This window comes from Wolffia australiana, chromosome 10, assembly GCF_029677425.1.
Source record: "Wolffia australiana isolate 7733 chromosome 10, ASM2967742v1".
NCBI classification, from domain to species: Eukaryota; Viridiplantae; Streptophyta; class Magnoliopsida; order Alismatales; family Araceae; genus Wolffia; species Wolffia australiana.
In genome coordinates this window covers 4963751-4990158 of record NC_135844.1, presented here as the reverse complement: position 1 = coordinate 4990158, position 26408 = coordinate 4963751, and the positions used below count along the sequence as shown (strand labels likewise).

General features: G+C 37.4%; 1 protein-coding gene across 3 annotated transcripts; it reads left to right on the top strand.

Annotated features, from left to right (window-relative positions):
• The first annotated feature begins 17899 nt into the window (after nucleotides 1–17899).
• Nucleotides 17900–23565, top strand: LOC144708390 (E3 ubiquitin-protein ligase RGLG5-like). 3 transcript variants are annotated; one of them, XM_078581671.1, is made up of 11 exons: nucleotides 17900–18166; nucleotides 20023–20124; nucleotides 20197–20281; nucleotides 20354–20497; nucleotides 21742–21891; nucleotides 22342–22455; nucleotides 22545–22642; nucleotides 22733–22812; nucleotides 22943–23048; nucleotides 23143–23267; nucleotides 23353–23565. In XM_078581671.1, exons 1-11 carry the CDS (start codon nucleotides 18131–18133, stop codon nucleotides 23408–23410), a joined length of 1098 nt encoding a protein of 365 aa, XP_078437797.1. In that variant the 5' UTR covers nucleotides 17900–18130; the 3' UTR covers nucleotides 23411–23565. The 3 variants fall into 3 exon arrangements, with proteins under 3 accessions (XP_078437797.1, XP_078437798.1, XP_078437799.1); XM_078581672.1 differs by having other exon boundaries at nucleotides 17902–18166; nucleotides 20038–20124; XM_078581673.1 differs by lacking the exon at nucleotides 21742–21891 and having other exon boundaries at nucleotides 17903–18166.
• The last annotated feature ends 2843 nt before the right edge of the window (nucleotides 23566–26408 follow it).

The following is a 26408-nucleotide window of genomic DNA, read 5'->3' as shown; positions in this document are numbered from 1 at the left end:
ATATCTATCTTTTTATATCTCTATACATCTCTCTAGATCTCTATATATATCTATCTCTGGATCTCCATCTATCTATCTATATCTTTCATTCTCTATATTTCTATCTTTATATCTATCTCTATCAATTTGATGATAGTTAATGATTATGTTTATGTGGTAATGAATGGTTTTTATTAACGTTTTAGTAATTAATTACTGAATAATAAAGATTCAAATACTAAAGTGATATGGAGATTGATAGTCCTGGGGGAACTCGGTCGGCCCACTAAGCCTTAATTTACTTATTCTGTATGTTGATTAAAAATCCACAATATTTTATATTAAATATAAATACATGTATATTCTGCATGTTCATTGTCCATTAATTAAAATCCCCACTACATTATAATCATTCCCTAGGTTTCTTAAGACTATAGTAGTAGCTAATTTGATTTAAGAATATTTGGATTTGATGTTATATTAAATAATTCAGTGTTAATTGATTTTTTGACCAATGATACACAATTAAATTTGAAAGTAGTAGCCAATAGTTATTTTCAATATAATAAATATTTGATAACTCATAAAAAATGATTCAAATAGCAGTATTTAGTAGTTGATTGCTACAAAGTTAATAATTAACTGTTGACAGATAGTGAAGTTTAGAGTGAAGAAAAGAGAGGAATGATATATCCAAGTTTACGCATGCAATTTTATTATTTTTAAGATAATGTTTGGTTAATATTGAATTATGATGCATAAGTCTTCATGTTTGTTTAATAATGCAGATTCATGCATCAAGTCATGTACTATGCCAATTTCTATTTTTCCCGAATTTGTGTAGTTTTATTAATCTAAACTTTTTAATTATCTTTCCTCTTTCTTTATAAGACAATTCTAGAAAAGGGTTTGAAGCCAACCACAGGCACCGGCTGCTGTAGCCGCATGTGTCAAGGCAGCCGTAGTCCTGCAGCCACACTTGTGCAACCGTAGGCAGCTATGGCAGACTTGCGGCCACACCAGGGCAGTAGTGTGTGACTAGGATCACCTGGAGATATACCATCACCTAATAGGCTCCCCACTTATGGGGTAGGTTTATTAAAACAAACCATCTATCAATTGATTTAAAACATTCATCTCGCTTTTAGTTTGGTGACTCGTTTCTCGCTTCATTATGAAACTATGAATGATTAGTTCATGTTTGAGCATGATGAATCACTTTGTGTAGGGGTCTAAGTTAATTTACTTTCCTTTAGCTACTCAGATGTGTCAGTTTGCCAGGTTTTGAATCTCCAAAGAGTGTAGACTAGTGTTAGGCCCCTAACTAGTCGGCATTCCTTGCCCAGGGGCCTGCGTGCTTATTTGGAAGGTTTGTCCGCACCCTGGCTCACGACATTTCTAAGGACTGAGTCATTATGGATAGCGATATCCAAGTACCTGATCTATTAGGCCATTGCCACTGCCGATGGTGATTCACGGTAGACTGCGCACACGCCCGTCCACGCCCAAGGCGGGACGGATCAGGTACGGTCCGTGTGTGCTAGGCGCGCGGGCTGAACGGCACAGGCGCGCGCGCGCAAGGGCCACGCGCGCGCGTCAACACTACCCGCCAGCGCCAAGCTGTGCGCAGGAGCGGGAAGCGCTACGCGCAGGTGCGGGACGCGCAGGCCGGGCGGCATGCCGTGGGCGCAGCGCGCGGAGTTGTGCGGGATGCCGCGCAGCGGCCGCGCGGGCGGCGCGCGGCTGGGAGACATCCGCGCCAGGAGACTAAGGCATGTGGCGCACTGAGAGCGTCGGGACGGCATAGCGGGCGCGCGGCGCTCCTGCGGGTAATGCTGGGCGCACAGCGCCCAGCTCGGGGACACCGAACGCGGCGGCGTCGCGCAGTCTGCGCGCTAGAGTGTGGACACGGGTGCTGGTGGCGTGTGTGATCGTCAAGGCAGGGGTGGCGTGTGTGATCGCCACTCCCACGGGCGCATGGCGCCCGGCCCAGCGCAAGGATTAGCGGCAGAGCGGGCGTGCGCTTGCAGATCGGCGGCCCTGAGGCGGTGTGGCGACATTACCTCGGCGCAAGGCGCCTCGTCTCGTTCATGGTAACACCCCTCGTCTTCCCCCATGTAATCCATGATGTATTCCGGATGATATTAATGCAATGACCCTATTCACCGACGGTGCCTAGCACCACCATCTCCCCTAACCCCTTCTAAGCGATCTTAAGCAATCCCAAGAGCTTCCGCTACAAGAGATCAAGGCTGCTCAGTGTTCTGCCCAAGCACTGAGGCTGGCACACGTCAATTCCGGGCCAAGAGTCCTAGCCCGAGATTTGACCGTGTGACAACTAGCCATAGAGCTTTTTTATGGTTTCCCAATCTGAGATCTAAAGAACGAGGGCTGATCTTATATAGTATCTCTTGACCCAGCCAACTCCCTACCATAGGGAAGACGACTAGCTAAATAGTCTATGAGTCAGAATTCTAACTTGTTGATGTAGAGAGCCATGGCAAAAAGGCACAACTTCAGGCACGAATTTACGAGCGTTTAGGAGCAAAAAAAGAAAAAAATTAACAGTTGAGAAAATGTTGAATTCTATTAAATTTATGTTACTTGACCAAACAACACAAATTGTTGCTCCTATATTGAATGGTGTTTCAAATCATTTCATAACAACAGCCGCCTCTCTATGGAGTTGTTGGATCGCGATTTTGAAATATGCAAAATCAAATGCCTGCATTTATTGTCAGAAGTTACAGAGTGAGGCACGACTTTAGGGGTGATTAAGATAAATATGAATGTTATGAAGAGGAAGATTTAAGTACAAAGTCAGAAAGTTTTTATGTCTTAACATAAAACGTTACAAACTCAAAAGCTTTGCAACAACATGTTTTGAAAGAAACAAAATCAAAGGTGTGAGGAGAGAGAGCAAAAGAACAACGAAGAAAAAAGTTTGGTCAGACCTCACTATCGATTGTGACTCCTGGTTGTCATCCTTATTACAACCGCCTGCTTCACACAGCTCTTTAACTAAAAAAAACATAGTGCCGTAACAAATAAATCAGGAGTGGAATCAGGTGGATAGTACATTCTCAACTTGAGCATCTAGTAGAGTTTCATACAAGTCAATTAGTCTTGCTCCCAATGCATCAAAGAGTACCTATATTCTATGTTTCAGTTGAATGGTAAGGAAGATAAGAGTTTGGACGGAGTTCTACAATGTGAGCCTTTAGTATAAAAAAGGCTCCGAAGGTTCAAATTTAGGATAATGATAACAGAAACATGAGGGACATTAGGAGTGTTACTAAGTAAAAGAACTCTCATACTACCACTGATCCGATATAGCGAATTGACCAGAAAATAATTGGTTTTAGAAAGCCGTAGGTTAGGTGATATCTTATCTTATATGATCTCCTCACCAAACGCGATGACGACGGAGGAACCAGCTGGCCTGCTATGGTAGGGAGGCTTTTTTGTTTCAAAATAACACCTGGATGATTATCCCTATCATTAGAAACCTACGAGCTTACGTCCATCCCTCTTTGGGTACATTTCATCCTAATGTTCTGCCTTAAAGTTGTTAGTCAAATTCACGCAAGTGTGTCCACAACCCCTGACATGACTTGGATCCATTCTCACGAACAAAGCACTCCCTAAACACACTTAGGAGCACAACTTCCTACATATCCATACAATATTTGAGTAAGGGGTTCAGGGTCCAACTAGGTAACCATTACTAAGAGTACCCTCCCACTGGAAAAGATGTGTGGTTTGGTAGTTTAGCCAGAAATCCTTTGCTCACACACAAGACGATCCCTCTTTCAAAAAGCTTTACAGAGACTACTTGACATTACAACGATAGAGGACCGCCTGTAAGGGGCTTACTGCACAACGCCCCTACAGATGAAACAAAGTTATCCCAGCAAGTTGAAGATGCTTAGCCCCGCAAAACACAGGGATTGGCACACTTTCAATAATAAAATAAAATAGTAACGGATCATGCATCCCAGACACGGTGATCATTAAAAATTCGCAAATTAGAGATGCTGTAATATACTCTTTCCCATGACTTCTCATTCTAGAAAACCCACTAAAATGCAAGTAGGGATCAGAAGTGGACTATGTGTCATGAGCGTCCCCATGTAGTTGTTGTTGACACAGTCCTACGTTGAGGTGTTTAAGTTTATTAAAGGCATGGGAGTAACACGACTTTAAGAATTGATTGTTCATGCATGGTTGGCTCTTACACAAAAAGTGAATATACTTAACCACCTCAATTCGGATTTGTTAGAGAATATTGATGACCATAATTATGTCATGAAATAATCAGGTAATTGCCATTCATCAAATCATTATTTGCAAGCATTAGTTCCATATTTGCCATTCAAAGCATGATTTTTACTAACCCCACTTGATTCAGAGAATCAAGTGGATTGGATCTTATATTTCATTTAAATGAGTACAGATTTAGATGAAATCCAACAAGGAAGGCACCTGATTAAGCAGACTGACTTATCCTCTACAAGATGAAGGCCAAATTCTCAAAGGACTGCAAATCACTTACTTGGGCCAATCCTAAAAGCCCAAGAAGCCCAAGAGTTGTGCCCAAGAGAGGAAACTGATAACACCCTAATTTCTGTCTTTATTTCATGATTTTAGCATGATTTCATGCATTTAAAGAGCTTAAAATTGGGCTGTTATCATATATTTACATGAAAATAATGTTTTCAAGTAATGTCTGATTTTTCCATAATTTTCTGTTAATTATATGAATTTTTAAGGATTTATTGAAGCTCGAAATAATTAATTTTGAATGAAAATGACATATTTAATATTTTATTTTGGCGCTTATCAGCATGGGAATGAATCAGGGAATTCGCTAGAATTTTCTAGAATTTTTTACGAATTTTTAGGATTTTTCTGGGATTTATTTCAAGAGGAAATGCATTTATTCTAAGAAAAAAAAGTATATTTATAATAGAAAAAAAGTATTTTATTATTTTCAAACTTTCAAGGGTCTTTTTGCGAACTTTCGTTGCAAAAAGACCCTGAAAACAGCTTTCGGTCGCCACTGCAGGCGTAAAGATCCAATTTAAACTTGTACAGGGTTTTATTGCAATTTTTAATATATATTTTTAATGTTTTTAGGAGAAATCGGAGGAGAGAGAGTGCGCCAGGGGCATATACGCAATTACTTTTGGGCGGCGTCCAGAAGCAGTTCCAGGCTTTTTAAGGACTTTTCAGCAAAAAAGAGGATTCAAAATGCACCAGCCAATGAGAGCGACACGTCATTGCGTGTTTAAAAACGAAATTAATAAATAAATCAATCTTAAATCCAATGGATTAAATTGGTTTAAAATTGATTCATTAATAACTTTTGATCCTGAAGTCCGATTGAGATGATTTTTTATGGATTTATTCGTCTTGATCCCCTCTTTCTATCTGTACAGTTGGATCATTCAGATAGAGCCTACATTGATAGATAAATATTAAGTACTAAACGGGGGTAAAATGGTGATTTTTACCATATAACCTAAGTATAAAAGCTAAATTTCGAGAGGGGGAGCTTATTCTTGATGGTTCTCTATCACAGCTGCAAGACAGAGAGGAGCCCCAGCCTGGATCAACAGTTTTGGTACTTTCTCCTTTCATTGTATTTAAACTTTTATGCATTTTGAATGAAATAGGTTAAGTTGTTTGTTTCTTCATCTCTATTCTGATCTGAACTTCTAAATCGCTTGGCTTGAGCGGCATGTACAAGCCCTGATTAGGATTGAGAGGAGAAATTGAGGGATTCACCTGGGCATTCAATTGCATTCCAAAAGAGAACTCTAAAAAATTTAGTTTTAATTCTTAGGATACTCAATTACCCCATTTTAGTTCTGAATTATCAACTTGCAAAACTCAACCAAACCCAAATTAAAAATTCCTACCAACCTCTCTAATTGAATTCTTTGATCCATCCAATTGGATCAATTAATTCAATCTAGAGCCCACATTTCTTCCATTCTTCTCACCTCTTCTACCCCCCTTTCTCAATTCTCATCTAATTAGGGTGACTTGATCCTCATTGAAGATCAAATTCACGCTAATTACGATTAAAACACCAAAAAGATAATCACATTGAACTTTCTACTTGCTTCCCTTGGACGACACTCACACTTATCACTATACGTCTTAAGTGGAGTTCCTATAAATTTTATTGCATAAGCCAAAATCCGCAACGACAAGGGCTAAAAATTGCATCGTTTTTACCCCTATTTTCGGCTTATGAGAAACCTATAAATACTCTTTGAAAAAGTTCTTTGACGTTTTCTGGAATTTCAGCTAAGACAGGTTTAGGGCTTGGAAGAGAAGAGTTCTACAAACCCTCGAAGAGATGATGAACATTGGAGTTGGGGAGAAGAAGCACGCTGAGGAATAGCTTGAGCAAGAAGATCACATCCTCGCCGAAAGGGTCATGACACCAAGTATGTGTGATTGCTCAGTTTCAGTCTTGTTTGATTCTCCCTCCAAGACAATCTAGGTTGGGTTGGAAAGCACCAATCAGTGTCTTTCCAACATTTCCAATCAAAATTGTTCTTTTTTTCTAGGTTAATTTGAAGTTTATTGTTCAAAGTGTTCTTGTGTTCCCTCATTTCATCCAATTCAATCTTCACAACCATTTCCACCAATCCTTTCCATTCCATCATCATCCATCTACACCAGATCTTCAAGCAAAGCCCCGTGCGCAGAAGGCCGCGCGCAGACCGCCCCGCGCGCAGGAAGCCGCGCGCAGCCAAGCCCCACGTGCAGTCAAGCCCTGCTCGCAGCCCCACGCAAACAAGTCAGCATGCAGCCCACGTGCAAGAAGCCGTGCGCAGCCAAGGTCGCGCGCAGCCCCAAGCACAGAAGACTACGCGCAGCCAAGGCCGCGCACTTGGCCTGCTCTTGCCCAAGTTATAGGTGAGAGCCTGTAACTGAGCAAGCTATAGGCGAGAGCCTGTAACAGATCAAGCTACAGGCGAGAGCCTGTAACTGAGCAAGTTACACGCAAGAACCTGTAACTGAGCAATTTTACAGGCGAGAGCCTGTAATTGCTCAGTTCCTTCTGAAGATATTTTCTAAACTAAAGCTACTGAAAATCTATCTTTAACATACTTATTGAAGATCAATTCATTACTTATGTACTGAAGATTATCCTACTCCATTCTTCTTGATTATTATTCTATAAGTTGCTCAGTGAACTAAAGGTGAGATTCTACAGACACCTTTGCTGTAGAATCATAGTACTGAAGATCATAGAATTTATTGTTAGGACAAATTATAAGAAATTGATAAGACAAGTTAAACTGAAAGAAATTACTATTGCACTACCTGCTCCTTGTGGTTCGACACCTTACTCGCCCTACGACTGTGAGGTTAATTTTAATTGTTGGCTGTCTCAATACTCACATGACTAACTAGTAAAAATCATTAAAAAACCCCATAATTTGAGATTATTACATATAATTGTATGAATAGATGCATGAGTTTGCCAACGAGAGTGGAGCAAAAGGGACCGAGTGAAGGCACGAGTTTACGAGTGAGAGATGAGTGATGGATAATGAAAATTTACATGCATGTTGTAAAGTCAATGACTCTAAATATTCATTGTGAACATTCATCATAGCTGAATCAACGTGTGGTGGTGTGATGTGCGGGGCAGCTAGCGCCCTGAGACCACATAGATTTATTGTCATCTTATCCTCTATTTTTAAAATTTTAATTTTAATTTTTTTAGCATTTAAAATATATTTCTACTTCAGTGAAGGGGGGGTCGGGCCTAAGGCAATGGAACAAGAGCAGACTACGCCTGCTGGCCACATCATTAAGCAAATTAGAGATATACATATGACGGGCTCATAGCCAACCTGGCCTGAAGCATGGCTCAAAGTGAGCCTTCTTTAAAATGATGTGTTTTAATCTTGAACATCAACCTTATCAAAGAAGATTGAATACTACATATCATTCCTCACCCTTTCGGCAACTTTTTTATCTTTCAAGAGGTGATTGAGCTATGAGGCATTGTCATGGACGAACTTGCAGGTAACACGTGGTTGTAATGCTAATGGGGCATGATGACAAGGATGGAAGATCACCAAATAAGAGGGGTCCAGGTCTAGAATCTAATGACGGATCCCAACTGTGTAAATCAAATTGTGAGGGAAACCCATTAGTTCGCGCCGTAATTGTGGTTTGCTCTGTAGGAAAAGCAAAATCCACAATTGGAAGTTGTAAATACACTTATACTTCATGAGAGAAGTACCAAGAAGTTCCCATATTAGTTAAAGAGGAACGTAAATACTCTTCTGGCCCATAAATTTTATATTGTGTCATCGAATAAATGATATTTCTGACTGAAGTTGAAACCTGAACCTTAAAGGGAGGAAGTTCTTTTCCTCCACCCTTATTCTTTGATCCTTTCTAACCAAGATGGTCACAACCTGTTGTTCTTTAAGGAAAGGTGGATGAGTGAGAGGGAGACAGGAGACATGAGGACAAACTTGAACAGATACAAGAGACAGGAGACATGATGTTGCTGGCAACGAATGTTCGCAGTGCACGATGTCCCATATGTGGCGGGAAATCTGGTAAGACATCATAAATTAAATTCATACAAGTAAGAGGTATATGAATGTAAAAATGAAATATGAAAAATAACAAAAAATGCACAAATAATTCATTATTTTTCTTTCGGGTATTTCATCAAACACTTGTCAACTATACCCATTTCCAACTATTTTTCCTCTTTTTTTGCATTTTAATTCAATAAAAATAGTTTTAAATCACCAAAAGTTTGGCTTCTAATTAAAATTTTATTTCAAATAAATTTTTATTTCCATACTCTAGGTGTGCACACTCTCACATTTAGTCATTTCCACAAACTCTTGGGCTGTCCACTTTAATTGTTTCCTTTTTACTTTTTTTTAGCAAAAACTCTGTTCTGTAATAAATAATATGTAAACATGTACTCACTTCAGAAAATATAGCTAGTGGTGAATACACCCTGTCTCCATATAGAACAGCAATTAAGTATTAATTGTTTTTTTGTTAGTAAGACGTGAGGAATACATATAAAATAAAAGGTCGAATGATGAACCCAAAATAAGGCATGGAATTATACATATTTTGAGGGCATTTTGGCATCACTCCAGTAATGTTACCTTCATGTTTAGGAGAATTTCATCTCATGCATTAAATGGTGCATTTTTAAAACAATATATTTTAATGTAATTTTTTGCATAATTTAAAATTCTAATTATTTTCATAGTCAAAATGTGTTTAAAATTATTGAATTGAATGAGTTTAATGCTCCCCTAGTATTTCAGTTTATATTTTACAAGAATGAAGTGAAAGTTGAAGGAAGTAATAAAATGAGGGATTGATTTAAACAAATGATGTTTGTGAAGCTCCAAACAGCTAACACATAGTAGTAGTGCTCAAGCCATTCGCAGGCGGGCAAGCACAGGGTGCTCAAGCCTGCCCACAAATGCGCCCATTAGTGTTTAATAACTTGCAAGTTATCATACAAAATTATTGAATATCACATAAATATGTGTTCGAGTGGCCATATTTGGATGTTATTATAATTAAATAGAAATAAATAACTTGCACTAAAGTGTCATGATTTGTTTGTTATTATTATTATTATTCTTATATGACATCCTTACTTTAGTGCACTGAAGATTTATTTTTTGAAGGGCATAGAGTACTTGGCTGGAGACTATTTAGACATTTATAAATTTTTATGGAATTTTCCATATTTTTAATAATTTTTTGAACAGTATTTAGCGAAGAAATCATTTTTTTAGAATTTATAAAATATATTTCATGAATTATTTGGCATTTAATAATACATTTTATCAATTTTTTTTTCTACGTCAAATACAGCCCGCCAGTGTTGGGCAAATGATGGCTGCAGCCAATCATTTGCGATATGATAAATATGGCATCACACTTTGTGATGCCATAACTCTCCAATCATCATTTTTTTAATATATGTAGGACAGGTGGCTCTAGGAGAATTTTCTGCCTCTTTATGCATTAAATGAGTGCAGCTTCTTGTGACATGTGCGCATTTAAATAAAAAGAACGAGGCAGCACTGAAGCAAATATGGCGACGTGGTGTGCTCCCAACCATGAAAAAGGTATCTGCCCTCTCTGTTATCAATAACTAATTTTGTCATTTTTTGTGCACAGCGACGTGGCAGTAAGTGATCAGATGGCGGAGAAAACAAGAAAGGCGTTCTGACAAATCAAAAATCGTGATTTTTACCTGGCTGGCACCTACATGGAGGATAGATAAAATAAATCCAAGGGCTGAGATTAATTGATAGTAAGATGGGGATATCTTAAAATCTAACTTATCGATTCTGCCAAAATTTAGGGGGTAGGTTTGTCTTTTCACCCTCTACAACCCATACGGTTAGATTGTTAAATAGTGGTCGGGAAAAAGGGGAAACACGCTGAGGAAGCCCTCCCCAACTAGTTTTGGCCAGAAAAGACATAGGAGCTGCTTCTGAATTTAACATTTCTTGATTCAGGGGTTGAAATTGTAATTTTTGTCTTCACTCTTTGAACACCTTGAAAGTTTTCCAAACGCCAAGGCATGGGTGAAATGTACATGCCCTTGGAGATGAATTAACCTGTGATTAGAATTGCATTTTGGTTCTGATTCAAGATCTGTTTAAATATTCAATTCTAAATTGTTTCTCATCTCATCTGATACCTTAGATCCATAGATCAAACTCGAATTTCATCTACAACTCTTTTTTCCCCAAATTTTCCCACATTCTCTCTCTAGGTTATCTCGCTTACTTTCTCTCTCTAGATTTTGAAATTGATTGTTGAAAATTCCATTCCATATCTACCATAACTAAATCCAAAATTTCCCTAAAAATTCGGCCATCTTGAAGTCCAATTTACAAATCAATTGCTTTGCTCAATAACTCCTGATTTGAATACTTAAAACATTTTCTTTATAAATCACATTTCATTGCATTATATTGTTTCGATTTTTTTGACCATATGTGAAAATATCATCATTCTCTGACCAAAAAATCTTAATAAGTTTTAGTAATTACAAAACAAATTTAGACATAAAAGGCTCACTAAGTGGATAATTAATTCATTCTTGGAATGAATTCATAAAAATATAGAATGAAAAATTATTGAGAAAGTGCCCCCTTGTGGTTCAGCCTCTTTTTCATCCTATACATTCCAATTGTGATTACGGGTAAATAGTAAAAGTTTGTTGCATAAGCCTAATTGTAACACCATTATTAATTGAATTTGATTACCCATTTTAAGGCTTATTAGCGTGTCTAGGAGCCAACATAAGCCCAAAAAATGATTAAAGACGCACAAGACCAACACACAGCCAAGCTCGAAGGATAACCCGCACATAGGGGGAAACTTTTATTTAATTAATTTGGTCATTTTGAATGACATTTATATATTTGTCATTTATTTAGCATTTTCTGATATAGGAAATATCTAACTTTTTCTTTTAGCTCTGCGCTAAACCAAGCTGAGATGGAAAATTGGGAATTGTGGCCCAATGTGCTGCGATATTTATAAAATTAAAAGGAATTATGACTGAGCTTCAGACCAACCTGTCTTGAAGCCCACATGATAAGGGACCAATTTAAGTTTAATGATATAAGCTTGACTATCAAATTTTATTAAGGAATATTTTATGGCAAAATCTTATTTCTATGCATTTCTCTTTGGCAGTTTGTTTATTGGCCCCAACCATTGATGAGGATGGTGGGCCCTCGTAGGGCAAATCAGAATCGCCAAAAAATGGCTAATAAACCATGAACCCTTGATGTGACTAGTTGGGGTAAGCCAAGTGTTAATCAAACATGAATCTTTGATCGCACGAGATCCAACGTCTATGGGGTTAGGTATGTCATCTCTGCCTTGGTAGTGTTCCTCTTTTGGCCGGATGACAGTTTTCGGCCCACGAGGACCGCCGCATGCAATCAGACCTGGGAGGACCCCATTGTCATTACTTAATATCTACGGCCCTAGGAGATCCTTCCTAGGCATTAAAAACGGTACCATAGCCCCAAAATTATCATCTCCTGATCATGAACCAAAGCGACAGTGTGTGACCCTTCTTATGGCGAGAGGAACCAGAGTGTCGTGACACCTCACCAACAGCTCCAACTGCCCGAGATGGAGCTAAAGAAGGTCTGAGACACAAAGGATCTTCACCAGTAAGGAGGAAGACGAGCATGGAAGCGTACTGAAGCTAAGGGGCAATATGCAGGGCTTGTACTCCTACTCATCTAAATCAAGGCAATGGAGGTTGATTTATTCATAAAATTTGGTAGATATGTAGTTCATATTCATGATTGCTTTCATATATTCGGTTAACATCATTTTTTTAGATTGATATCATCGTGATTTACTTGTAAACTCTTTTAGAAATTACATTGATCATGTTTTCTGCGCTGGGCATTCTACACAATTTTCTTTATTTTTTTCCAAGTCTTACCTCATGAAAATATGTAAATATATATATATATATATTAATATATATATATTACATAATACACCTACATAAGTCATACTCCATTATTATAATCTGTCTAAATTGTATAATATTATAAATATTCACTCAATTATTTAAATTAACCATAAATAGTAATTATTGTACCCCTATATATTCAAGTAAATTAAACTAGTATAAATTATAAAATACATATTCTCCACCTAACTCTCATTATATTAAACTCTCAGCACATATGATTCTTTGTCATTGTCAATAATCTATTTTTAACTAAATAATCTCTACCTTGCTATCATTAGTATTCTCATCCTGTTTCTTCTTCATATTTTCTTTTTACTAAAATAATTATTCCCATTAATTAACTTCTTAAATATTATGAAGATAAAATTTTATTCACTTTCTAACTAAATATTTAATATCCGTCATTATTCTATCCATCTTGTATCTTAAGTATAACTTAATATTAATTAAATCAATAATCTTCTTGTCTTCTGTTAAGCATAGGTGTTATTAGTTTGTCTATCTGACTAATCTTACATACTTCTTCCACCACCTACATTAACATCACCCTTAATTTTAATACCATTAATCATTTCAATATCTTACTTCCTTATTGTCTCTAAGATATATAAAAATATATGAATAATATATTTTAGTATCTCTATTTCTTTAGTTCTCCCTCTTTTTTCAGGTAGTATCTTATTTCTCTCAGCTTTTGAATCCTAATCGATATGAGTGTTAACTTTGGCAAGGGGCTCATACCCTAAGGGAACATAAGATTTATTTAATCTTCATTATCTACCTCTTACATCTTTATTTTGCAATATAATATTTAGTAGGAACATCTCTATTCTTCTCAACATCCCCTCTCTTGAATTCATCTTCATTTTCATGTTGCTTAAGTGATATATTAAAAAAACTTAACAAAAGAAAGAGTGCTTGTGAGAGTGGCATCATGTGGCAGATTGCACTCCCAACACATGGTTAGTAGCCATGAGAAAATCTCCCAATAAAAGCCAGGAATCTTAATGGTGAATGTTCCCTGTTGACGGTCCAAATTGATGAGCTAAAAAATTAGGGTGAAAATTTGTCGTTAGCATTTTTGGACGTGATCAATAAAAATGTAAACCTTTAATCACTTTTTCATGGATGGTAAGAATGTTAAACCATTATTTGTTTAAATATTGGTGCGGATCCCTTGCCCTATGTAAAGGAAAAACACAGAATGTACTATTTATTGTTATTATTTAATCACTATGATGCAACAGCATATTATTGCACATCACTTAATTTTTTCTTTCTTTGTCCTCTATTACTCAGTGAACTCTCTCTATAAAGGGCACCCAATCTTTGTCCTTTTTTTTACACCGATGACATGAGTATCCATCAAATATTTAAAAATTTTAAAGACTAGTGATGATTGTTGATAAACCACGATTTGCCTTAAATAATTCGTTTCAAGGCTCTGATTTAGGCAACACTATTTATAAACTTTTCCTTCATTAGAGTAGGGGGACTAAGGGTCGAATCCACAAGTATCACATTATGAGAGAGTAAATTTCATTTGAAATATATTTTAAAATAATTATTTTAGGTGATTTATATTTTTCCAGGATTTTTAATTAATTTCTAAATAGGACAATCAATGAAATAAATCAAATATAGTCGAAACTATTTTAAATAAAAAAAACCTATTTAATTTTTTATATATATGTTATAATAATAAAATGTGACTTTTGAAGAATTTTTAGGGCAATAAACAAGATTTAACGTTGAAGAAAACCTTTGGCCACAAATTGTTGGCTTCGTCGGGCGGGTAGTAGACTGAAAACACTATAATTTTTGCTACAAAATAAATTTTTCAGTGCTGTTTGATGTGTTGTAAAGCTTGAAGTCTAGGCTATATTCTTTTATATTTATTTAGATAAATTGATGATTAAATTGAAATACAATATTCAGGAGATCACATGAACCTTGTTGTCACTTCCCACAAAGGCCAAGTGGTACTCTTTCTCTAAGAAGGTTTGTCACCCTTGAGTTCTATCTCCCGTACTCTTGTACAAAAATAATGGATCAAAGAAATCTGATGCACTCGACCTTTAACAAGTTGGTGAAAAGATCCAAGATGAGATAGAAATAGAGGGGAGAAGAGAATAAATAGTAGCACCCTAACTATCCCAACCATTTAATTTAATTCAAAGGATTCGAGGGCTAAGATTTCTTGAGTACCACCTTGGACCCAAGTGTCCTCCTGAAATTCGAAAATAGACACTTCAAATTTAAATTATGGGTTAGCTCCACAATTCTTGCCTTTAGTTGACCCGGTTTTTAAGGAGGTTTGAATGGGCTCAAAGAATGGGCTTCTTGTGCACTGGGCCTCCTCTTATTATATATTAGATGGATTAGGTTTCTACTTTGCTCCCATTTGTCTCTCAAATTCACCGTCGTATTTATCGAAGTCCTGTTTTTCAAAGAAAACTCCAAGAATATGTGAGAAATCAACTTGACCCTAAGAGTAAAGTGGGGTTAATCTAAAAAATCAATAAAATATATTAAAATAAAGCTTAGGAAAATAAATCATCTTTTTCTCATTTTATCCTAAAATGGCGAGTAATGCTAGTGCAAAACTAAAAATATGTGGTAAAAGAGTATACAGGCAGAATTTTATTGATCTAATTTGATGTTATCATTTGTATTATGAGCCCATCATAATAACTAAGTCATTGTACAGACTTAAGGACTTCATTGTAAGGTTCACACCAAAATAACAATGAATTAATATTTGTTTCAATGAACAAAAATATTATGGAAGTGATTGTCTTGATTTCCATATGATATCCTTCAACCTTAGCATCAATGAAGGCCATGGATAGGTACACTCTATCCATGAGCTTCATAATTTCTTTGGAACTAGATGCCCATGGGTTTGATCAAAGGCTGGCACATATCTAGCAGCATTGAAACAATTCTTGTGTGGGGGATAGGCTCAGAAAATATGCATATTTCCTTCACTTTTGTTACCACTTTTTAGGAAAATACAGTACACACACTCCAAGTTGATCAGTTCACGAAAGAATAAATGACCACTTAACTAGGGATTATCTCATTACAACTACACCAGTTGTTACCCTTAACTTGGGTTGACCTGGGCTTCGACTAGACCTGGACTTAACTTGGATTGACTATTCTTGTTTTGAGTTGACTTGACTTGTGTTTGCTTTAAAAAGGTTTACCTTGATTGTGTTGACAATCATTTTCCCTCAAATGTTCTGGGTGATGAAAATAATTTGTATCCATTAACGAGATAATATGATTTAAATATTTGAAGAAAAGACAGTTTAGATCAGGCATGAGAGCAAAAAATATCATTAAGATCGAGATATACCGAACAGTAGAAAAAAATGTTTGAAGTATGTTGACAGAAATCTCTTTATGAAATCAGAATTATCAGATTGTCAAAACCCAAGATGTAGATGAATTTGATAATGGATCTAGTGAGATATTGACATAGATAGAGATGTAAAATTGAGTATTTTTTAGAAAATATCTTGATTATAGTATACAGAGAGAGATAAAATATATCAATGGAAGTATGCGGATATTAAAAATGAAGAAATATCAATTAGGATGTTTAGAGATTCAGATAGTTATAGATATATAAGATATATTGATTATTGTATGCCATGATGAAGGTACAAGAATATATATTGGGATATTTAGATTTAGATAGATATAGAAATCAAAGAAATTGGGAAATCACGTTGAAACACAAAGTAATGAAAATAAACATAGAGATGAATGGAATGGAAAAACTTCAATCGACATCCATATCGATCAAACTAGATAGAGATGAACAAAATCAGGAAGACGTTGTTGACACACATAATAAACAGACCTGATTGAGAGATACGCGAAATTGGGAAAACCATGTTGACACACAAAGTGATCAAACTAGATAGGTAAAGGAGAGAAATCAGGATAATATCCTTCGACGTCTGAGTAATATAAATATATAGATAAAATATTAACATATGGAACTGAAAGATCAGTTTGGTGATTTTTGAGAAGCCTTTTCGGAGCTCAAGTTCTTACACAGCTGCTAGAGAGAACACCTAGAAGCTTTGAGGATCTTGGAGAGCTGAAGAGTAAGAGATAGAGAGAGAGAGTAAGAGAGAAAGAATAACAATTGTAGAGATGTAGGGTTTATTTCTCAGCCTTACTATTTAATAATTCCTCCCTTCCATTCCGGTATTTAGATGCCACTAAAATTAAGTATAATAATAGTGCCCTTTTCACAGATAGAAAATTCTACTGAAATTCAAAGTTAACTAAATACTGGGATATGTATAGGTTTTCTCACATATAGAACATTCAAATAAAAGATGTATAAATATTTATATGCTCATATATTGACCAATATGAAACCAGTAATTCATAAGCTGTAGAGGAATCTTATGACTTGAAGGAAATCTCCAAAAACAACGGGCAAAGACAAGGACAAACAAGGTATTAAAATAGGCACAAAAAAAAGATGGCCCCAGGATCTGAAAGGAAAGTTCCTGTACCCATTGTGGGTTACTTTCAAGTAGTTACACGGTCAAACCTCCTTTTGGCACTGTACCGGACTGTGGGTTTTGACAAATTCTAGTACCTAACTAAGAGTAAATCAATACAAGAGGAGAAGCAGTCAAAAGATAGGTAGACTGGGACAGAAAAAGGATAAAAACATGGATTCGACCAAGAGTTCTCTTCCCTCAAAAGTGTACCAAAAACACTGAGCTAGACTGCCCTCTGAGAACAAATAAAATAAATCTGTTAATGATTGAAGCTGATGGAATCGGATGGGACATTGCAGAACCCTTCTAGAGTACCCATTTGGGTATATAAATAAACGTGTAATCAATAAGTTCTTAAAAACTTCAAAACTCATAAACTCCAAAACATATTATAGCTAATCCTTCCTATTGTGCTGAAATGGTGTGTGGCATTCTCAAGAATTTCTCTACTTCTCCGGTTCATCTAAACAAAATTCTATCCTACACTACTCTCTAGGTATTATAATTTCAAATATTCCTGAGGGGCTCCCTTTCATAGTCTATTCATCGCATGTATCTGTGGGAATAACCCAATTAAACAACAATTTTTTTTTTAGTTTTGACCTTTTAATTGCTGTACGGGGTGACGCAATTCTTCCTTGAATTCACACTCGCAACGGAAAATTTTTCTCCTTTCTCTTTCCTTCGTGTGTACCGATGGCTACGAGGCATTATATTTCTTCTTCTGCTGATCCCATACTACGCAAGAAGATATTTTTCCTTCTAAATGTCTCTTTCAAAGTATGATATACTTTTCTATCTATTATAGATAGAGAAATAGGGCAAGATTCCTTATCTTCCTGCAATCGGCGAGGCTGGAAACGCGTTTTCTTCCATCTAGTTTAAGGGCTTCGCGTTTTTCGCTTGTGTCCCTGGTTCAAGGCAAGCTAGAGTCGGAGAGAGAGAGAGAGAGGGAGAGAGAGATTCAAGCAACTGAAGAGGAGCAGGGAAGTGGATTGTCTCCTGATTGGAAATCCAACGCGGTGGACTCAGCAAAGCTAGTGCATAATTTCGTGGAAAATTCATGGGAGGAAATCAATCCAGTGACCTGAGGGGCAAGGTTAGTGCATTCTCTCTCTCTCTCTCTTCTCTTGTTCTCCCTTACTCTCTCTTCCTCTCCCTTTCTCTCTCTCTAACTCCCTCCCTCTCTCTCTCCCTCTCTTTCTCTCTCCCCCTCTCTTCCTCTCTTTTTCTCTCTCTATCTCCTTCCCTCTCTCTCTCCCTCTCTTTCTCTCTCTATATCTCCCTCCCTTTCTCTCTCCCTCGCTTCCTCTATACCTCTCCCTCTCTCTCCCTCTCTTCCTCTATACCTCTCCCTCTCTCTCCCGCTCCCTCTCCCTCTCCCTCTCTCTCCCTTTCTCTCTCTCTCAAATTCTCTTTCTGTCGTTCCCTCTCTCTTCTCGCCCCCTATCTCTCTCGCTCGCTCTCTTTTCTCTCCTCTTACATCTTTCTCTCACTGAATTTCTCTCTCTGACGATGCTTTTCTCTTCTCTCCTTCTATCTCTCTCTCTCTGAATTTCCCTCTCTGTCGCTCCTTTTCCCCTCTTTCCTCCTATCTCTCTCTCGTTGTATTTTCCTCTCTGTCGTTCATTATCTCCTCTCCTTCTATCTCTCTCTCTGAATTTCTCCGTGTCGTTCCCTCTCTTCTCTCCTATCTCTCTCTCTCTGAATTTCTCTCTCTGTCGCTCCTTATCTCTTCTCTCTCTCTGAATTTCTCTGTGTCATTCACTCTCTCTTCCCTCCTTCATCTCCTCTTGCTGAATTTCTCTCTCTGTTGCTCTCTTTTTTCTCTCCTATAAATCTATCTCGCAGTTTTTCTTTTTCCTCTTCTCTCTCTTTCTATCTCGTTCATTCTCTTTCCCGTTTCTTTCTCTCTCTCCCCTCCTCTCACTCTCTCTCGCTCTCCCTCCTTTCCTCTCTTCTCACTCGTTCTCTCTTCTCGTTTTTTTCCCTCTTCGGCTCTATCTCGCTTCTCGCAAGATCGCTGTTTCTCCCATCCTCTCTCCCTTCCCACGTCTTTTCTCACTCTTTCCCTCTTTTTTCTCTCTCTTCTCGGAGAATCGCTCTTTCTCCCATCCTCTCTCCCTCTTCGCATATTTTTTCCTCTCTTCTCGCAGTATTACTCTTTCTTCCTTCCTTTCTCTTCTCGTTCTTTCTTTCTTTACTCCTCTCTCCCTCTCTTTCTTTGTCGCGGGCACTCTCTCTTTATCGAGGGCTCTCTCTTTCTCCCGCTCTCCTCTCTCTCCCTCCCCTCTCTCACTCCCTCTCTCTTTTCCCTACTATCTCTCTCTCTCCTGTGTATCGCTCTCTTCTCTCTCTCTCTCCCTCTCTCCCTCTCCCTCTCTTCTGTCTCTGTAATATCTCTCTCTCATTTGTCACCTCCTCTCTCTCTCCCTCTCTTCTGTGTCTGTATTATCTCTCTCTCCTCTGTCACCTCTCCTCTCTCTCTCTCCCTCTCTTCTGTGTCTGTAATATCTCTCTCCTTTGTCACCTCTCCTCTCTCTCTCTCCCTCTCTTCTGTGTCTGTAATATCTCTCTCCTTTGTCACCTCTCCTCTCTCTCACTCCCTCTCTTCTGTCTCTGTAATATCCCTCTCCTTTGTCACCTCTTCTTTCTCTCTCCCTCTCTTCTGTCTCTGTATTATCTCTCTCTCCTCTGTCAACTCTCCTCTCTCTCTCCTTCTCCCCTTTATCTCTCTCCTCTGTCTCCCTCTCCTCTTTCTCTCCCTGTGTCGCTGTCCTCTCTCTCCCTCTCTCCCTCTATCCCTCTCTCTCACTCTCCCTCTCTTCTCTCTCTCTTCTCGTCTCTCTCTGTTCCTCTCTCTCTTCCTGTCTTGTCTATCTCTCTCTTTTTCTCTCTCTGTCGAGTCTTTCTTCCTGCTGGTCAAATGATAAAAACGATGACTAGTTTCCAAAGCAATGTCTACCGCAGAATCCAAGACTCCCCATCAGCCGAAAAAGATCCTCAAAACGCGAGAGCTCCAGGACAATCAGCGATAACTACGCCACCATCCACGAGGTGCCACGTCATCCCTACTATTGACCATTGACTTCTAATGATTTTGATTTTTCTCTTCTCCTTTCCCCCCAGGTCAAAGCTGCCCTCCAAGAAGGAGGCCTCGAATCCTCCAACCTCATCATAGCCGTTGATTTTACCAAATCCAATGAATGGACAGGTTTTGCCCACTAATGTGAAATACCATTTCTTCCCCTTCATTTTTCAAACCATGGTTGATGGGTCCTTCCAGGGGAAAACTCCTTCGAGGGCAAGAACTTGCACGATCTTGATCATCCATCCATGAATCCATATGAGCAAGTGATATCTATCATTGGGCAGACGCTGTCTGGGTTTGATGAGGATAACCTCATACCATGCTATGGTTTTGGAGACGGTCAGTGATCTGAACTTTAATCATCTCTGCATTCATACCCTATGTTTTCAACTTTTAAATTGCATTGATGGGTTATAAAGGTATTATCATCTAGACCATGTTGAACCAAAATCTTGCATTTCTAATTTTTAGACATCAATAATATGACATAAACCTCATTAATTTCTACTAAGGGATATCCTATACGGCAGTCACAAAAATATGGTGTAAAATTGGATACCATCTTTCCCAGTTTGTAGCACGATGGGTATTTTGGTCATTTGACCATTAGCCCTACCGTATGAGTTGAGTTTAAAGTCTATGTGGGCTACCCATAGTTGTCTCCTAGTCTTGGTCCTCTCCTCAGACTTTATGATGTCTTTGTGGTCATCTATTTGTAACTACGTCTGAAACTGCTTCCGTCCAGATTTATCCATTCCTTATCCCAGATTGTTCTATCCTGTTGTGACTATTTCTTCTTTCGTATCCAAAAGCTCTCAATATATTTTTATTAGTTTAGTTAGTAGGCTCTTTAGGTCATTTCCTGATAGGATCCTGGTTATGGTTTTCTTCCAATTTTACCATTAGTTTGTGTTATAAGGAACATGATGTTTTATTTAGGATTGATTCACAGAGAGAGAGAAAGAAAGAAAGCAGGTGCTATGGTGAGATTGTCGTCAAGACAGAAAATATAATGACAGAGTTGCACCAGTGATAACAACAGACATCGTGTACACAACTCCAACATGATTCTTATTACCTCCCTCCTAAAAGAAGATATCCCTATTTTATAAAAAGTGCAAAATTGGAAAAGATAAAAATATCCCCAATATGTGGGAATAGAAAGAATACTCATTACAATGGGTTGGATATGGTATCACTATTAATAAGGGTGTTGGGTCTCATATGAGAGAGGATTGGAAAAGAAGAAGGGAATGCATGTCCTATCTTTCCAAAGAGCAATAAGGTGAGGAGCTGGTAGGATGGGCGTTTCTGGTGAAGAATGGGTAGCTGGATAAAGTTCACATAAAAAAACACAGCTTGAATATGCTTCATCTATGCTCTTTCAAAAAGACAGTGGGATCTGTTTAATGGGAAATGTACCTAAAAGGAAAAATGACCAAAATACCTTAAGTGGTTTAAGTGGTCAAAGTGATAGAATGGCAATTAATCAGCCAAGTGACATTCCGTAAACATGATAACGTTTGTTTCATTAACCGTCCACATTATTTTATTTTAAATAGTCATGGTATTCCTCTTTGTAGATAGAGAAGGAGAGATGAGGTTCATGTCATATGTGGGTTATTTGTCCTCATCTGCATCATCCTCTGAATCCCTGGTGATCCCCTGCTATTGTGACTGTCTCTCTATCATTATAACTACAGCCGACTTCCCTCTCCATCAAACTCTCTCAGGTTGTCTCATCCATTCCCTATCATTCTCTATCTTCTGAAAGTAACTTTCACATTAGGCACCTAAATAAAGGTATCTATTGAAAAAACTTGATATTATAAATTTTTTGCAAATATTGTCATGAGCCTAAATATTTTTAAAAGAATTCATATTTTTCAGTCGTGTCATATACTATTGAACAAAAACTATAATATTTTTCTTTATGAAATAATAACAAGACATGTACTTAGTAGGGCTACAATTGTAGTTCTCCTGTTTTTCCTATTGAGTTTCATATTCATATTTTACAGACCAACTCCTAGGCAGTTTGGGTTCCTCCTGTTTTTCTGTCATCTTTTTCATCTCTCTCTTCACCCTTGGTTCTTTTTTAACTTGATTTGATCCGAACTCATATTAAGTTCATAAGTTCATAAACCCAAGTGAGTACTGACGAAGGTAAGCACATGTTGCAGTCACAACACATGATGAAGCGGTCTTCAGCTTTCTTCCTAATGACCAGCCATGCAATGGATTTGAGGATGTGCTCAGAGTATACAGGGAGATAACCCCGTTTGTTCAGTTATCTGGTATGAATTGCTTCATTAAAAACTACATGTTGTCTTGTTAAAATTTTGGTCTACAAGATCTTTCTAAATGAAAATGATTATCACTACAGGTCCCACATCATTTTCCCCAGCAATTGAGACCGCCATGGATATTGTAGACCGGAGTGGTGGCAGATATCATGTGCTTGTCATCGTTGCTGATGGCCAGGTCAGGAAATTTTATAATACTTTGTAAGATGTACTCATTAGATCATAAAATATATCATTTCATCTAATGTGGAATCTTCTGTTTATTAAGATTACACGAAGCGCTGACTTACCTTCTGGGAAGTTTAGTGTACAAGAAAGAAGAACTATCCAAGCTCTAGTAAAAGCAAGGTCCAAAAAAAATTTCAAGATATTTTGGATAATCTTTTCTCATATTGAGATTTTCATGAGAGAGGAATATTTATCAATGTTATTCTTTATCATTGAACTCTTATATTTCTGTGGCATATGATACATGCAGCGAATATCCATTGTCCATCATTTGCGTTGGAGTGGGAGATGGTCCTTGGGATACCATGGCCATGTTTGACGATTATGTCCCAGAGCGTACCTTTGATAATTTTCAGGTCCCTCTACTATCCCAATATCATGAAAATATAGCATGCATTATGTTGAAAGGCAGGTGATGAAAATTCCATAAGACGAATCATTTTTATGCAGTTTGTGGAATTTTCGAGGATCATGAATGAAACCACAAGCCAAAGAAAAGAAGCAAGTTTTGCTTTGGCTGCTTTGATGGAAATCCCAGAACAATATAAAGCTATCCTGAGGCTTGATCTTCTAGGGTAAAATATATCTCTCTATCAGATGATGTATATTTTTTGCCAAGATATTATTTTTTGGTTGCCTAACATGAAATATTTTACACAGGCAAACAAAAGGAGTGACCTACAGTAAAGAACCTCGTCCTCCTCCAAACAATAACTAGTGTGTATTTTGCAAAGAAGTTGTTAGTATTCAGGTGTATCATTCAAGGTTACAGCTGTAATAACAAGTTGACTAAGTTTTAGGTAGCCGGGTCTGATGTAACTTTTTTACTGTTTCATATCCTTTTATAAGGGACAAAGGACTGTTTTCGATGAATCTAGTTTTCTTATTCTCTAAGCAAAACTCGCAAGGCTTTGCTAAATTAATCAAGATTATATGTTTGAAATACACTTCTTGAATTACATTTTAGCCATAAATGGATTAAGATTGATCTAAAAAAGGCTTTGACCAGCATGTTAGGGTAATTTAAGAATAGGAAACTCTAAAAAAAGATGACGAAGGGATGAGGCAGTTTCAATAAAGGGAATTGTTCTCTTTATTATATTGAGGATATCCTCATCACTTGGTAACTGATAAGGATCACACTCGTCTGAATCTCAACGTACTTTTTAACATATAGCCAGTGCAAAAGTGTTTCTCTCTCTCTCCCCCCCCCCCCTTCTCATCTCCCTCCCAAGTATTTCTCTACTTTTCTTGTAGTTTTACAGAAATAAATAGACATGTTTGGAAATTGATATGGCTTTGCATAGATATGCTAAGGTATTGAGATCTAAAGTATAGTTCCCTGGCTTCCTCATGAGCCATGGTATTTAAGATAAAGTATCCAATTTTTCCTCAGTAAAAGATACAACTCCTATGTTTTAAATAATACTGTCACCCAAAACTAAAGTTTTAAAACGCAGATGTCATATTTTGTTTCTCCTGGAAAGTCTAACCAATTATAATTTTAATTTTTATAAAATTAAAAACATTTCATGAGTTGATGTCCTTAAATATTGTACCAATGTTTTGTTCTATGATTGAGTATAATTTCCTCATCCTCCAGCCATGATTCAAAATGTTGATGTGGACGCCACATTAAACCATCACTTAGTCATGTCATTGACATCTAAAACAAAATAGCTCCTATAAAATAAATTACTTAATATTCTAGATCACAGTACAAATCATAGAGTAATGCATTTGTTAGAGGTTACCATACCGTACGAACAAAACGCAAGAGTGACATGCAAGTAACACGGATATGTCCAAGTCACCCTTGAATGTTTTCCCTTTAAAGGTTAAGGCGTAATAAATCATGAAAATCTACAAATTTATAACTACGAGAGATCATGGATGCCAACTTAAACTCTTTACCCTTGTTCGGTCACACCTCCAGAAATATAAATAAATTAGATATTTTCTTACAAGAGTGACTAACCAAATATCAATAACAGCAAGAAAAATCAATTATTCTGCTGCATTGGTGTGAAATCTGTACGCAAATGTCTATTATCACCATCGGTGACAATATTTTGATGAAAATATTTTCAGTGGCCACCTCCAATCAATAAGCATTGGCAATCATTGAGGTTTAATATTTGCCTCACTTTTGATTACTCTCCAGAATATCATCATTGTATCATACTGATAAGTGTTGAAACATTGATCGAGCTGAGTGATTTTGAAGGGAATAAAGTGATAGAACTACAGAGGGCAGTCCTCGAGGACATCTCTGAAAAACCCCTCTCCAGCCTCATCGCCGAGCTGACTCTTTGGGTCACGTGTATTTTTTGATTTCTTAAATTAATTTTTTGGGAGGATCACTGTTCTCAAGTAACCTTTTTTTCACAGTTCCCTAAAAAACCTTTTAAATTTCCAAGAACCCCTTTAAAAACCAGTTTTCCATATGATTGTACATAGACTGACTCGACCTGATGACAATGTGCTCTTATTGGGCCAGCCAAGTCATAGGCCCACTTGGGTTCTTATCATATACATACCACTCTTCATTCATCCGAATTCTACAATGACAGCACATGTGGCACATACATATTTATAGGTTTTTAACATGTGTAGTACTCATGTCATATAGTTAATAATAATGGATATTGCATGTCATACAACAGTTTTAATCCAAGTGGGTCATTTACGTAATATTGTATCTCCTTGTTATAGTGTAAGGATGTAACTTTATTATATATTACATTGCATTAGACATCCTTAAGGCCTAGTCTCACACAAATGTCATCATCTTCTGAATCAGGCTTCTACTCGCAGTATCTGTATCAAATCAATGTAATAAAAAAATTGTAATAAGTAGAGGAATAATGATGGCTGATATCAATGACTGGGAATGTTTTTCAGGCAGAGAACGGATAAGACTAATAGGTTATTAAGAAGATAACAGTATCAGATAACGCTATTATTCAACAGATTATGATAGCAACAATGATTATGATCTGATAACCATTATCAGACACTCTGAAGAAAACATCTAAGATCTTCAAAACACTGTCTCGGACTCTCTCCCTCATTCCCTCTCTCCCTCTTTCTATCCCTTCCTCTCTCATTTTCTCTCTTGCTCTCCTTCCCTCTATATCTCTGTCTCAACTTCTCTCGCTCGCTTTTTTCTCTCCCTCTCCAACTGATTATCATGCTCTCTCCATCCCACTCTCATTTTCTCTTTACCTATCTTTTCTCTATATTTCTCTCTATGTCTCTCTGTCACTTTTCGTGTCTCTCCGTCTCTTTAACTCTCTCACTCTCACTCGCCGTGTCTCTCTCTACATCTCTCTCTCTCTTTCTCAATCTTCCTCTCTGATTTTTTCTCATGCTCTCTCTCCCTCTCTCGTTTGTTCCCTCTATCCCTCTCTTGCTTGTTTTCATATTCTCTCTCCTTGTCTCCCTGTCTCACTTTTTTTATGCGCTCTATTTCCCTCTTCGTCTCCCCCTCTCTTGCTTGTTCTCCTGCTCTCTCTATCCCTCTCCCTTGCTCCATTTCTCCCTCTATCTGTTGTTATCATGCTCTCTTTCTTGCTCTCCCTCTGTTTCTTGTTCTTTTAAGTTCAACACAAGTTTTAACATCCTCCTTTCTGTTTAAGTCTCTACATCAGAAATTGGGGGTGAAATGTGGGGTTTAAATTTTTGTATTCATACTAAAATATAAATAGTTTTCC

Bases quoted from the DNA above. Each gene is read 5' to 3' on its own strand.
- LOC144708390 (XM_078581671.1), top strand. From the start codon at position 18,131: ATGGGAGGAAATCAATCCAGTGACCTGAGGGGCAAG. The intron at 22,456-22,544 runs GTATGAATTGCT...TTATCACTACAG, and splicing joins CCCGTTTGTTCAGTTATCTG to GTCCCACATCATTTTCCCCA. The intron at 22,813-22,942 runs GTCCAAAAAAAA...TGATACATGCAG, and splicing joins CAAGCTCTAGTAAAAGCAAG to CGAATATCCATTGTCCATCA.